General features: G+C 60.5%; 1 protein-coding gene across 2 annotated transcripts in view; it reads right to left on the reverse strand.

Moving 5' to 3' along the window:
* CELSR1 (cadherin EGF LAG seven-pass G-type receptor 1) overlaps positions 1–14,720 on the reverse strand; it is a 145,957-nt gene that overhangs the window by 12,677 nt on the left and 118,560 nt on the right. For both annotated transcript variants that reach the window (XM_070790585.1, XM_019959994.2), the window contains exons 19-24: positions 14,116–14,299; positions 12,525–12,668; positions 8,599–8,803; positions 7,419–7,586; positions 5,687–5,813; positions 3,859–4,059 (exon numbers count right to left, since the gene is read on the reverse strand). In XM_070790585.1, coding sequence (XP_070646686.1) covers positions 3,859–4,059; positions 5,687–5,813; positions 7,419–7,586; positions 8,599–8,803; positions 12,525–12,668; positions 14,116–14,299 — 1,029 coding nt within the window. The remainder of the gene's footprint in view (positions 1–3,858; positions 4,060–5,686; positions 5,814–7,418; positions 7,587–8,598; positions 8,804–12,524; positions 12,669–14,115; positions 14,300–14,720) is intronic.

Genomic DNA, 14,720 nt, shown 5'->3' on the forward strand with positions numbered 1-14,720 from the left:
GCCACGCCCCCGAGGGTACCACACCCCACCGCGGAGCCACGCCCCCGTAGAGCCACACCTAGCTGGGCCACGCCCTCGCAGAGCCACGCCCCCGCGGAGCCACACCCCTTGAGACATCCTGTCCAATCCTCACTGCTATCTGGCCAGCCCGACCTCCCCGGGTCTCACCGTCTGTGCCAAAGAGACACTTCCGCCCCAACAGACACCGAGTTGGAGACCGAGGGCCACCACTTGATGCACGCTGAGGCCTCTCTGCTCAGTCCCGGGCAGCCTCCTCGTGAGGGGTCCCCAGGCCCCAGGCTTGTTGGAAACACCAGTGCCACCTGCCATTGAGTCCACCTGGTGTTCTCTCCAGGAACAGAACCCCGGACATGTGGGAGGGACCCTTTTTAAGATTAACATCTGTCAAATGCAGCACAAAGCGAGAACCCAAGCAGAAGCAAAAACAGAACCTTAGGTGATGGCTGGAGACACACCCTGTGCCTCCAACGCTGCACGGGAAATGGGGGAGTCCACCTTTAGGGATGGGCAGAGCGGTCAGCCTGGCCGCAAAGGGTGAGACTGAGGCTGGGTCCGCCCCATACCAACCCCCAGCCCCGCTGTGCAAAGCACAGCTGGCTCATGTGTGTGTCATGTCCGACTCTTTGTGACCCCGTGGACTGAAGCCCACCCGGCTCCTCTGTCCATGGGATTCTCCAGGCAAGAGTACTGGCGTGGGTTGCCATTTCCTTCTCCAGGGGATCTTCTTGACCCAGGGATTGAAACTTGCGTCTCCAGCATTGGCAGGAGAATTCTTTACCACTGAGCCACCTTTGACCCATGGTTGGCTCAGCAGAATGAAGAAGAGGGAAGAGACTGGTGTGCTGCCTTATATCACATGAAAAGTAAACCCACAAAACCACCTTTGGGGGGGAAAAGTCCCCATGTGCCAGAAGCCGATGTTTTAAAATGTAATGGGACCATACATTCAGGGGCTTCTGCACCAAAGGCACTACCTTTTCCAGAAACAGAACAAAGACAAACACTAATGCACAATAAATCATTTCAACCTGCCAGTGATCCGGGAGATGAAAACCTCGCCTGGAGAGGGGACTTCAGTTTACAGAAAACCCATCAAAGCCAGGCGCGGCGCCAAGCCCCAGAATTACGCGCACGGCATTCCTCTTATTCGTGCTCACCAGCGCGTGGAGACCGTTCAGCTCCCCTTCCAGAGGCCGGTGAGTCAGAGCTTGAAGCCAGCAACAGCCCCTGAGCGTTTCTCACGCTGGGTTTGGTTGCGAGGAGTGGCCCGTCCCCAGCTCTCCGTCCCTCTGTTCAGACCACTCAAAGACACCCTTGAGGGGTTTTGCCCTAAGTCACGCAGCCCCCCTCCCCCCGCCCCCGGCTGGCGCAGGGATAGGGACTCGCAGGCAGGGAGAGGGGTGCTGAGCCCGGCAGGTGCAGAGGGGCAGCTCAGCCAGTCCAGCGCCCCCACCTGCCCTGGGAGCCTGACAAATACGGGCCCGTCCTCTGTGCCAGGCCTGGCGAACCGCCAAGGTCATCATGGAGCCCTCTCAAGGTCGTCTGCTTGGACGCCCTGCCTCTCTCCCTAACACCCTCCTCCGGAGGGTCAGAGAAGGGAGAGCGCTAACCTGCAAGGGCCCCCGGGCCAGCAAGCCAGTAAGGCTGTGCCTTTTTCCTAACACTGCATGCTCTCCGGGCCACCACGCTCACAGACACGCTTCCTCCTGCAGTGAGGGCTGGTCCCTCATGCCCAGCTCTGCTCTTCCTCAGCCCCTAAAGACCGGTGTGTCCAGGCTCACCCAGATGCGCCGCTGTTCCCAGCTCACTTGGTGGCGCCCCCTTCTGGACACTCGAGGCATCGCGCCCCCGCCCCCTCCCTCCATGTCCGCAGGGTCCTGACCCCTGGCCCTCTCCCCCTGCCCCGGTCCTGGCCGCGGCTCCACCCCCCACCCCAGGAAGATGCCATCCTGGTGCCCCTCTGACCTCCAGCCTCAGCCCTAGCCACCCTCTTCCCTGTCACCATCCGTTTACCAAAACGTAGACCTGGCCGTGGCTGTCCGTGGCACAGGGCTGCCTGCCAACAGAGATGACCAGAGATCCGGGCCCCTCCCACCGGACAGTGACGGGACCATCCTGCTCAGCCGTCCTCTGGGCCGGCGCAGCGCTCCCATCAGCCCCTGCGGTGCCAGGTTGGCATCTGACACTCCTAACGCCCCACCCTTGTCGGCGTCTGACACACGGATGGAGGCTGCAGCGCTTCCAGGGTCTGGGTCTTGGGCAGACTTAACACAGCGCCAACCACGAGTCCTCACTGCATGAGGGACGGAGGAATGACACCTGTGTCAGCAGCAGGGGGCAGCTGGAACGGCCCACTGAAAGGCTAAGGGCCCACTGCTCACCACAGGAGAGATCGGAATTAGGAGAGCAAACTCCGAACTTCCTGCCATCACTACGTGTGCACATGTGATGGTCAGTGGGCCTCATGTCGTCCCAGGGCCATTGGGGTCACCATTTAGTGATGGACCCTGAACTCAGACATGATGAACTGTCGGCCCTGGGCCGGGTTACCCAACCTGGCCGGCCCCGGGGCTCCCCACCTGTGAGCAGGAATGCTGCCACCCCCAGGGCCCCAGGGAGGTTGCCAAGAGCCAGAGCACGCAGGCAAAGCCTTGGGCACAGAGCCCGTGCCTCCTCCTTCACCCCCATCGAGGGGCTGTGACCTCTGGTCTCTGAAAACCTCTTTGGGAAAAAGGAAAAGCCACTAGCAGCCAGCCAGGGACCAAGCCACACGCTCCCTCCTCCTTCTTGCCTTTTTCTCCCCTCCAGGGCAGGTCCCTACCCCAGGCCCCAGGGACCTCGACCCAGCCCCGTCAGCCATGCCTCTGGGACTCAGATCCCTCACATCCTACAGAACAGCCTGTGCCCTGCCCCCGCTCTGGCTGCAGCCAGCATCTTTTACCCTCTCCTTCCTGAAGCCAAACTACTTCAGTCTCGACCAGGTTCTCCAAGTGCTGTCGTTTCCACCCCCTCCTTTGTTCGTTACCTTTTAAATAGACTGTGGCTGGTGGGCAAGAATGCAGCTGATTATATACATCTAGCCCCATAATAGGCAGCTACCTTGCTGAACTCTTTAATCATTTCTTATAATGTGTCTGTAGGTTGGTCTGGATTTTTCTGTGAGGTCCATCATATCAGATGTATAATCACCTAACCATAACTTCCAGGAGCCTAGGTAACACCCCACGAACCCATGTGATGCCCCAGGAGCCCAAGTGACTTGGGGTGGCTTGAGAGAGACGCCCCGTATTTAACGTGATCACACTGACGTTCATCCTTCCTCCTCTCCCCCACGATTCTCTCTCTCTGCAGGCTCCCTTCTCTCGTCACCCTGCTGACCCAGGACCACCGCATCGCCTGTCCTGAACACCAGTGCTTTCACGGAGAGTGTGGCCATGACTCCCCAGAAAATGCAGGGCTGGGAGACATGGCCCAGCAGGGATGGCTTCAGGCTCACGTGACAGCTTGTAGGACTCTGGGGTCTCAGAGTGTACTCTCAGATGTAATTGCAAGCGTCTGGATCACAAAAGTGAGAGTTGATGTGCACAGAGCTCTTGGCTCCCAAGGTGACCTTGCAGGGAGATTCCTGCCGAGGGCTAAGCAACATGCCCACGTGCAGGGCCTGGGTCCCCAGCTTCCCACCAGACTCCCAGCCTCACTCATCCCTGGAAACAGCCGCAAACACGCTGCCCGGCCCCAAGAACGGGTGAGAAGACCCCTCCTGCCCCAGCCCTGGAGAAGGTCGGTCCACGTACGTGCCCAGGTGGCCCCACAGGGGGCTGAGGGCAGGGTCCTCACCGGGTTCTCGGTCTGGGCGATCCCGATGACAAAGACCAGCTGGGAGGAGAAGAGCGCGGCGATGAGGTTCTTGTGGATGCCGTTCAGGTTGGAGCGCAGCGTCCGCACCAGCGCCAGGAGCACGAAGGCCACCAGCAGCGCGGCCAGCGACAAGGACACGGCCGCGTAGGTCACAATCTTCAGAGGCAGGACCTCCCCGTGCTGCGGGCGGGTGGGCCAAGGGCAGGAGAACGCGTGAGGGCCGTGGCTCTGACGGCGTTTTTGCACAATCAAGACACACTGATGCTTAATCACGTGGACAGGAGCCAGGGTGGCTGCCACGTGGCTCTCAGGTGCACGCTCAGACTCGGCCGAGATGGCCACGTTCATGTTAGGTGTGTTTTGCCAAAGTAAAAACAGACAAAAAAGTGGAAAAAAAAAAAAAAACAACTTTAAGCCTAACTTGCGCTGTCTGGCAGGAGGTACGGAGCCAATTCTGAGCTGAGAGACCTTCCAACAGAGTCTCAGCTCATGCAAAAAACAAGAGGTTTCAGAGCTGCAGGAAACCACAGTCGTCCCCTCTGATTTTTTTTTTTTTTTCAAATATTTTTCAAAATAGGACGGACACCCGTCTAGGGTCCGGCGCCCGGTGGAGGTTCAGCACTTGGGAAACAAACAAACCGGTTCTATGGAAACTTCTAGAAGCACTGCTCTGAACGGGCACAGAACCGTGAGCCAGGCTCCCGGGGGAAGCGAGGAGCCAGGCCTGGGGGGCCTCGAGTGATCCGCAAGTGTGGCAGCACCCACTCCCCGAGGCTGGGGGCTCTTCAGATGCCTCTGGCTGTGAAGCACCCGGGCGTGGGGGGCCTCGACTCCTACTCTCGTTTAAGTTCTTCTACCAGGACTTCCTTCTGCCTCCTTTGCCTGAGAGGCTGCTCCTGGTGCTGCCCAGCTTCCTGGCCATCTGGGGACCCCCAAACCCGCCCCTCTGTGGACAAAGATGATTCACAATTAACCCTGTCCAGGCCGCAGGCCAGTGCTTCCCGCTGGAAAGTGCCCCTGCCCAGGGGAGCCTTGCTGTCCTACCGCCCAGAGGCGCAGTCTCTGCTGTTGACACTCTGACGCCCGGTCGGCAGCAGCTTGTGGCTGACTCACCTCCTGAGGACGGGACAGACACTTGGGCTGCTGCAGACCGGGCGTCCCGGGAGGGACGATGGCCGGCTGCCCGGGGCACATGACAGGCCTGAATACAAGGTCAGGTACCCAAGGCACCCGGGCCGGCTCCTCGACAGCAGCACACGCCCCCGACGGCCAGCCCCACCCTGCCCCCAGGCCCCATGGCCTCATCGGAGGCCCACGGAGGCCACTGAAGACTGGAGGTTAAACATCAGCTGCCCACCGCTTCTGCGGCTCCTGACCGAGCCTCCTCTGTCTTCCCGGGGGTGGTGTGTATGGCGTTGGAGGGAAATAACTCTATTGTTCCCCCCTCCCCGGTCTCGTGCAGCATAAACCGCATCACCTAACAGGCTGCTGAGCTCCCTGCTTTGAAGTGAGGTGTATATTCCAGGAGTTTCAGCCCGAGGTTCGGGGTGGCCATCACAGTTTTTAACTTACAGTGTGGCCTCTGTGAAAACCCCTTCTGGGGGGTTTTATTATGGGAATCCTAACACAGTCTGGCCAGTCCTCCCAGAACACAGTTTGCAATCGTGGCATCGGTTTGTTCAGAGCCCTTAGAAGGAGAGGCAGAGCTCGCAGAGGGGTAGGCGTGGGGCCAGGCTGATTTTCCAGAGGGATGGGTCCCTGGACACACTGGCCAGGTGGGCAGGGGCGGCCCTGGGGTGGTGCCCACCTCACGCCGGGAGACGTCCATGAGCACGGCTGAGCTGGCAGCATGGCTGCATCGGCAGGCGACGTGGGTCCGGTTCCGGGACAGCAGCTCGCAGCCTTTGGCCGACCACCCTCCAGTCCCGCTGGTGCTGCAGAGGAAAAGGGGGTGAGGAGGGGCCTCTGAGGCCCTCCCGCCCCGCTGGAGCCCAAGCAACGTCCTTGCCGTGCCCTGGCCAGGCGCCACTGTCCCCGCTGTGAGGACGCAGGCTGGCCGCCCCGGTGACCGTGTGAACCCTCTCCCTTCCCTTCCCAGGCCTCTAATGGGCACCCTCGGAAATTCACGTCTCATGCGTCATCCCGCAGTAAAACTTCAACGGGTGTCACAGGCCTCTTTGTCGGAGACATTAGTCAGTTGTTCAAACAGCCACTTTGTGCTTTGGTCTCCTTTTGAGTCTCGATGATTTAGGAAGAGACCTGGTGTGTCCGTTTCACACTTTCATCTTCAGATTGCACACAGTTTTATGGCAGCCGCCTGGAAGCGGGGCCCATTATTACCCTGTTTTACTGAAGGGAAGCCCCAGATGACAGGCTGCCGCAGGGCCCTGCCCTCCTTACTCTGGGAAAGCCAAGCGACGTCTCTGATCCTTAGTCTATTCATCTGTGAAGTGGGATGTGAAGGCTCACACACGTTTGCCAAGAACATGAAGGTCAGGCCAGCAGGTGCAGCACAGAGGAGGGCGGATCGTTAGCGCACTGCTTACTGCCGGGGTCTAATCAAGTGACCAGAGAGACAGCCGGGCCCAGCGTGCGCCAGACAGACCTCAGTGCCGCCCTCCTCGTCAAAGGGGGCCCCTCATTCTCTTTTGTAAGCCAAGTGCCTGCTACCCTCCGGGCGCTATGCTGGCTGCTCGTTAACTAGAATTTGGAAAAACCAGAAGGAGGGGGATGATGCGTGGTCTGTGCCGAGCCAAACCTGCCTCCCAGCGGGAGTGCCAGCCCACGGCCCTGCAGGGCCCCCGCGGCAGACACCCTGCCGTCAGCGGATCCACAATGTCAGGGAAGGTCTGGGCTGCACTGGAGCGAGCTCAAGGCTCTGTCCCGGGTGCAAGCGTGGCGTGCGGGGGTTGGACACAGACGGATGCTGCTGCTGTGGGCGGGGCCTCTGAGCAGTAAAGCCAGCCTCAGCAGCTGCCATGTGGGTCTCCAGGGTGGGACGGCTGAGGTCAGGGACTCTGGTCTGCTACGGGGACCCCTCCCTCACATCTGGGATTTCCCACTGTCAGTGCAGGAGGACCCTGGACCCAGTCTCTGACTCCCACCCCCGTGTGTCCAGAACGAGCCCCCGCCTTGTCCGGTGGTGACCGGGGCACCTGTTGGCAAGAGTCCTGCAGGGCTGGGCTTCTCGAGAGACCACCGTGTGTGCCTGTGCAAGTGTGTACACGCTGTGCACATCTGTGTTTCCAGGCATGTGTCCACGTGCACTCATGCACACACACGCCTGGTCATAACTGGGTGTGTGTGCACACACATGTGTTTCCAGGTGTGCATGCGTGTACATGCGTGTGTACTTGTGCTTATGGAGGGCTCTGACGCCCTAGGAGGGACTGAAAGGGGAGAAAGCGACCACAGACGAATGCCCCCGACCAGGACGCTCTGCCAGCGGAGCGTTGGGGACCTGCGGGCAGGCACCCCGGCTCAGCAAAGCTCCCCCAGAGACACACAGCGCTGGGGGCAGGGGGTGACGTCACCCTTACGTGATGGAGTGGTTCCAGGACACGCAGACCGGCTTGGTGCGCTCCTCGGTCTCCAGGAGGGCGAACTCCACCAGGACGGGCCTCTCCAGGGGGCTAGGCAGCGGGGCCCCCTCGCTGTACACCACCGTGCTCACCACTGGCGTGTTGATGACGGGCCGGTTAGGCAACCTGTAGGCAGAAAGCAGAACCCAGGACAAAGCCGCCTGCGGCCCCGGGAGGACACAGCTCGGGGGTCTCTCAGGAGGGACCAGACCAAGCGGGCAAGCTCAGGGCCTTTGCCCTTGAGAGCGTGTGATGGGCTGGGGGAGGAGGAGGGCTGTGGGCTTGGTGAAGGTTTAACCCCAGACAGGAGAGCACACGCCCCTCTGGGACAGAGGTGGACTCTGGAAATTCAACATGAAGAGAAGGAATGAGCGAGCAAATGTCGGGCCCCACAACCTATAACAGAACCAGATAACCCTGGCCTGCAGGGAACGTCCCGGAAAAGGAACGAGATGCCGTTCTTGTGGCTCTGGGAGGCTTCTTGTCCAGCCCCCGGGAGGGGCGCACATGAGGACCTCAGCCCCGGGCAGGAGAGCTGCAAAGTGACCCGAAGGTTGAAAAGAGCCAAGCCTCCGTGGGTGCCTGCCTCTGCTCAGGCCTCAAAGCCCTTGGGTGGCGTTTGATTCTTCAGCCAGTGTTCACTGAGCTGCCCTTGGTGAGAAGAGCCACCTCACTGGGAAAGACCCTGATGCTGGGAAAGACTGAAGGCAGGAGGAGAAGGGAGGACAGAGGATAAGATGCTTGGGCGGCATCACCGACTTGATGGACATGAGTTTGAGCGAGCTCTGGGAGACGGTGAAGGACAGAGGAGCCTACGCTGCTACAGTCCGTGGGGTCGCAGTTGGACAGGACCGAGCGACTGAACAACAACTTGGGCCTGGGGCCATTGGCAGCTGGTGGCAGGCCAGGGCGACACGGCCAAGCCGGGGGCGTGTGTCGGGAGGGGCGCTCCGGCAGAAACACCAGGCACGCTCAGAACGCCTGCCAAGGCAGATCGCGGGGCAGCGGTCTCTGGCCTGGAGCCGGGGTCACTGTGCAGTGTCCTTGTACAGATGTTCCAGTGGTCGAGATTCTGACCTACAGGCGCCTTGGAACCTTCTGGAAATTCCTCCACCCCGCCTCCTGGAGTCAGCCTTACCTGAGGCTGCGGCGATCTGGGTCGTAGTGCTCTGGCAGCAGCTGCCCCAGGGTCCGGTAGATGAGGACCAGGGCGATGGCGAACTGCCCAGGCTCCTCGGGGTGTCTCTTCTGCCTCCTGGACGGGGCCTCCATCTCGGTTCTGAGCTGCGGGCGCGCCATCTGGGGGGTGGTCTTGCGACCGGCCGGCCTCGCCGTGGGCCCCTCTGCAACGGAAGCACAGAGTGAGGATGGGGGCCAGACACCTGTGATCCCACCAGACCGCTTTCTCCTCGAGCCCGTGAAATCCATGCAGGCTCTGTGGAAAACCCTAGGCGGCTCCTCAGAAGCGCGAACACGGAACCGCCCCAGACCCTGCAGCCCCACTTCTGGGTGTGCCCTGAAGAGCCGGGGGCAAGGGCTTCACTGAGGCGTGCACACCGCGCCCACGGCCCCCTGAGTCATGGCAGCCACGAGGTGGAGCAGCCCAGGTGTCCCTGCATGGATGATGGGCTGGCAGAACGTGGTCCATCCGCACGGGCCACAGCGTGGGTGAACCCGAGGGCATGGTGCTCCTGAGAATCCAGTGGGACGCTGTCGACCCCACTCACGTGGGGCCCCAGAGACCCCTAGGATGCACAGAAAGCAGCTCCCCGCCACCCTTGCGGGAGGCTCATGGCCACACCACCCACATTCCCAACAACCCACAGGGTGCCCGCTGGGCCTCGTCCAGAGGTCACCTTGGGAGGCATCTCCAGCCAGCACACACCGCCCGGAGCACGGGCTCCAGGGAGGCAGGTGGTGGGAGAGGGTCTTCCCTCTGCTGCCGTGATTGGGTGCCGCAGGCGGGGGGCCAGCCTCAGGGTGGCCGGCCGATTCCAGCAGACGCCCCTCTGCCCCGAGGCAGCCACCCACTTTCCACATCCTCTTGACCCTGCTCAGGGCTGTGCCCGTCAGCAGCTGGTTAACAGCTCCAGTTGACCATACTCTGCCTGGTCAGCAACCCTGGTTAGTCACACTCAGCCTAGTTAACAACCCTGGCTAGTCACCCTCAGGCTGGTTAACAGCACTGGCTAACCACCCTCAGGACAGTTAACAATACTGGCTAGCCACGCTCAGGATGGTTAACAATCCTAGTTAGTCACATTCAGGCTGGTTAACAGCACCGGCTAACCACTCTCAGACTGGTTAACAACCCTGGTTAGCCACCCTCAGGATGGTTACCAACACTGGTTAGCCACATTCAGGCCAGTTAACAGCATGGCTAGCCACCCTCAGGCTGGTTAACAACCCTGACTAGCCACCCTCAGGCTGGTTAACAATCCTGGTTAGTCACATTTAGGCCGGTTAACAGCATGACTAGCCACCCTCAGGCTGGTTAACAATCCTGGTTAGCCACTCTCAGGCCGGTTAACAGCATGGCTAGCCACCCTCAGGCCAGTTAACAACCCTGGCTAGCCACGCTCAGGCTGCTTAGTGAGGCAGGCTGGCCGACACTGGCTGTGGCGTCAGCAGGGCGTGAAGGTCAGTGTCTGAGCAAGGGGGTTGTGGGCTTGGTGACGCCAGAGGGGGCGGGGGTGAGAGTGGACAGAGGCTTGGAGCCCCCAGGGCAATGGGGCGGGGAGAAGGGGGTCTTCCAGGAGGGACACCCGAGCGGCCGGCAGGACACGGGGGGCCAGGGGGCCGGGCTGCACCCCGGGAAGCCCAGCCACGAGTGTCTCACCCACATCTCGGGCTGGGGGAGCTTAGGGTTGCGGTCCTCAGCCTCCCGGCCACGTGGCAAGTCAGGTGTCTGGGAAAGTGGCCAGGGGAGGCCACAGAGGCCCGGGGTGGGATCTTATCAAAAGAGAATCGGCGGGTTTACCACGGGGTGACTGTGCTGGTCAACTGACACTTTGGCAACTTAAGTAAATACCACACTGAATAAAGGCCACGTGCAGGGGGCCGGGGCGTCAGCTGAGGCTTCCCAAGCAGGGCAGGGGAGCAGGCACCACAAGCTTCTCCCATGGGGTTTCCTAAAGCAAATGGCCTCGTGCGTGTCGACTCCCGATGCCACAGGCCCCGAGAGAGGGTGACACTGACGCCCTCACAGAGAAAGAGCCTGAGTTTAGGTCAAGACACTAAACTATATGCAGATACACACACACAGCTGTCCACCGCACCTTAGCTGCGGGGCTGCGCTTCAGGGCCCCCTGTGGACGCCTGGAACCAGAGATAGTTGTTGGTGTTGTTGAGTCACCCAGTCGTGTCCAGCTCGTTGCGACCCCCTGGACTGCAGCACACCAGGCCTCCCTGTCCCTCACCGTCCCTAGAGTTGGCCCAAATTCATGTTCTCTGCATCAGTGATGCCATCCAGCCATCTCATCCTCTGATGCCCTCTTCTCCTTCTGCCCTCAATCTTTCCCAGCGTCAAGGACTTTTCCAATGAGTCGGCTGTTCACATCAGGTGACCAAAATACTGGAGCTTCAGCTTCAGCATCAGTCCTTCCGGGAATATTCAGGGTTGATCTCCCTTAAGATTGACTGGTTTGATCTCCTTGCTGTCCAAGGGACTCTCAGGAGTCTTTTCCAGCACCACAGTTCGAAGGCATCAATTCTTTGGTGTTCTGCCTTCTTTACTGTCCAGCTCCCACAACCGTACCTGACCACTGGGAAGACCTTAGCCTTGACTAGATGGACCTTTGTTGGCAGAGCAACGTCTCTGCTTTCCAACACACTGCCTAGGTTTGTCATCGCTCTCCTGCCAAGAAGCAATCGTCTGCTGATTTCATGGCTGCAGGCACAGTCCACAGTGACTTTAGAGACAAGAAGAGGAAATCTGCCACTGCTTCCACCTTTCCCCCTTCTGTTTGCCATGAACTAATGGGGCCGGATGCCATGATCCTACTTTTTTTAATATTTAGTCTTAGGTCTTAGTACTGAACCCTGTATTTTTTTCCTATGCATACATACAAAGTTTAATTGGTAAATTAGCACATTAAAAAATTAACAGCAAATATCTGTGAGAGTAGGACCATAAACAAGGCTGAGCGCTGAAGAACTGATGCTTTTGAACTGTGGTGTGGAGAAGACTCCTGAGAGTCCCTTGGACTGCAAGGAGATCCAACCAGTCCATTCTAAAGGAGATCAGTCCTGAATATATTCATTGGAAGGACTGTTGCTAAAGCTGAAGCTCCAATAGTTTGGCCACCTGATGGGAAGAGCCAACTCACTGGAAAAGAAACTGATGCTGGGAAAGACTGAAGGCAGGAGGAGAAGGGGACAGCAGACGATGAGATGGTTGGATGGCATCACTGACTCAATGGACATGAGTTTGAGCAAGCTCCGGGAGATGGTGAAGGACAGGGAGGCCTGGTGTGCTGCAGTCCATGGGGTCGCAAAAAGTTGGACAAGACTGAACAACAACAATATCCTACGTCAGTGTAAAATTTTAAAGGTTTTAAGATGTCTAAATAATATGCATATTACTGACAAAACAAATTGACTAAAAAGGTTTCAAATTTTAAAGTGTCCATTGAATCATCAAGTCCCTATTTGGGAGAGATGTTTTCAGCAGCTGGAGCAGATCTGGGAAACATACTTAAAGAAAATCTGCAGTGTTTAAGCTGTGTGGCAAGTCCTAACTTAGGACTGGAGGACTGCACTCAGATGGCTCTGCTTGGGTTTTGGGGGGTCGGGGAAGAGTCTAAAGTTTCACATCCGTGGAGAGGCAGTGTTTCACTGCACAAGGAGGACTGGCTCACACACAGTGTGGGTGTTCACTCCATCACCAAGTTATAAACCAGCCCAATTTCTGTAAGGCACCCCCGTGGCTGCCTTTCCCTCTGGGCCGGCAAACGCCAGGCTGCAGGGTGCAGGGCAGAGGGCGGGGGCCACAGCAGGCTGAGCCCCCTCTCCTGCCCCCACTGCAGGCCCCCCGGGGGAGCCCCCACGTCCCATCAGCCTTACCTTTCCGCTCCGCTGGTTTGAAGAAGTCCTCTGAGAAGAAGACCGAGGACTCCAGGTCTCTGGGGACCTCGCCCCGGAGGTGCTCGAGCCGCGGCACGCGGGCTCCCGTGAAGTTCAGCTTGTCGAAGACGTCGACGGCAAGAACTGGGGGGGACGGGGGGCCCCATCACACACGGCCCCTGACCCCCGCCCCCCGTGGAGAGCCCGACTGGACCGCTGATGCTTTCGAACGGCTCAGAAGGGTTGTCCCTGGTCACCATCCCCTTTGAACAGAACCAACGCCCACTTCTGGCTGAATCAGACAGCCGGGGGCCTGGGGACCTGGGGAGCTTTAGGAGGGGTGCCCTCACCCCCCCACAGGAGTGTCATTTCCCTCCAGCCGTGTCCCTGCCGACGGTCACCCCTGCAGGCTCCAGGGAGAACCCCCAGGTCATGCTGCTGAGCTGTTTGATTCAACACCCGCTCTGTGAAGGGTACCCCGAAGTCACTGCACAACAAAGGAGGGGTGCTCCCACCCTGGCAGTCAGGGTCAGGGGCAGCGGGAGCCCTGGAACGCGGGAGGCAGAGACGGCTGGCCCCAAGGGCTGGGAAGGTGGACGGCTGGCCCCAGCACAAGCAGCACCCAGGAGGACGCTCTCGGGCCAGGGCAGGGGGAGGGTCCCAACCCCAGAGCATCGGGGTGGACGCTGGAGGGTGTGCGGGCAGAGGCTTGGCCGGGACCGGCCTCTCGAAGGGGCTGGGGGGCAGCAGCTGCACCAGACGCCCCTCGGGTGCCCGAGTCCTGTCTGCCCCGGGAGTCTGCAGGCCGGCTCTGCCAGATCCTCTCCACAGACGGAGGCAGGGACCCCGGGAGCTCCTCCTTCCCTCCTGCCCCAGTGACGACAGCATCCCACGCTCTCCTCCACCCCAGCGTCCCAGGCTCAGGTGAGCTCAGCGTGAGCATCTGGTCATCAGTGAGGCCCCTCCCCATGAGCCCGAGGGTCCACGCCAGCTCTGGGTTAAAGGCTCAGCCCTCTGGAGACAGATGATCCCGGAAATTAAGGGGCAACTCCCAGGGAAGGGGCAGTGCTGGGGTCCCACCTGAGGCCCCATGGGGGAGCTTAATAAACACAGGAGGGAGACCAGCAGCCCCACGTCCAGGACGGCACCCTCCAGCGTCTCCCTGTCTGGGCAGGTGGGGCTGGCCCTACATCAGGGCCTCCTCCCCAGGAAGGAAGCCGACTGTTTAAGCCCCGAGCCCAGAATAGCACGTCCTGGGTCCCTGGGGCGACTTGGTCCACAGGCGTCCGCTGTGCGGACGGCTCAGCCCCCGGCCCGGCGCGGTGGGTATAGGGGCTGGTATTCCCTTGCGCCTGCTACCAGCGGCCTGTCTCTGCCCCTCTGGGGTCTGAGCCTCTGCCTGAGGCTGGAGGCTGGACCTATGGCCAGACCCTCGAGCCCGCCTCCCTGGGCAGCCCCACCCCCAGGTCTGGAAGGCCTGCGGACCACCAAGATCCTCCCCGCGTCGACCCTTCCCCGACACGTGGCCAAGGTGGGTGGCACTGCAGACGGGCCCTGGGGGTCCCCCACCCCCACTGGGCCGTGGCCTCACCCATGTTGGCCGTGACGATGACGAAGGGCCGCAGGTACGTCCTCCGCAGGTTCCGGGCCACATTGCTGAAGTAGGCCTCGAAGCGCCGCAGCAGCTGAGCGGTGCCGGGCTCGCTGCGCTGGATCTGCTCCCAGGCGGCCCTGGTGGCTGGGGCCAGGAGGGCGCTGCCCGCCTGGACGACGTCCTGCTCGGACAGACAGACGGACAGACGGTGCTCAGCTTACGTGCGGCCAGCCCGCAGGAGCCTGATTGACGAGACAGGGCCCGGGCTCTGGGGAGCCTTCGGGACAAGGCTGGGCCCAGACGTCAGAGATGGGGACAGGCGCTGGAGTGTAACCTCCATGGTCAGTGAATCCTTGCAGGGCTTCCCCCCGAGATGCAAAGGGGAGAGGCAGGCAGAGACGCCCCCCGGTCACATCGGCAACCCCCACCCCACCAGGAGAGCCGGGCGTGGGGACCCTGGCCACTGCTGAGCCCGCAGGGAGGCAGCCCAGGATGCCCGGTGCACTCTGGTTCAGGTGACGCCCCCTCCCCGAACACTGCAAATGAACGGGGGGCAGCGTGGTGAGGACACGGGGGTGTCACTGGGACTCAGGGGGCCACAA

Source organism: Bos indicus, chromosome 5 (genome assembly GCF_029378745.1).
Source record: "Bos indicus isolate NIAB-ARS_2022 breed Sahiwal x Tharparkar chromosome 5, NIAB-ARS_B.indTharparkar_mat_pri_1.0, whole genome shotgun sequence".
NCBI lineage: Eukaryota > Metazoa > Chordata > Mammalia > Artiodactyla > Bovidae > Bos > Bos indicus.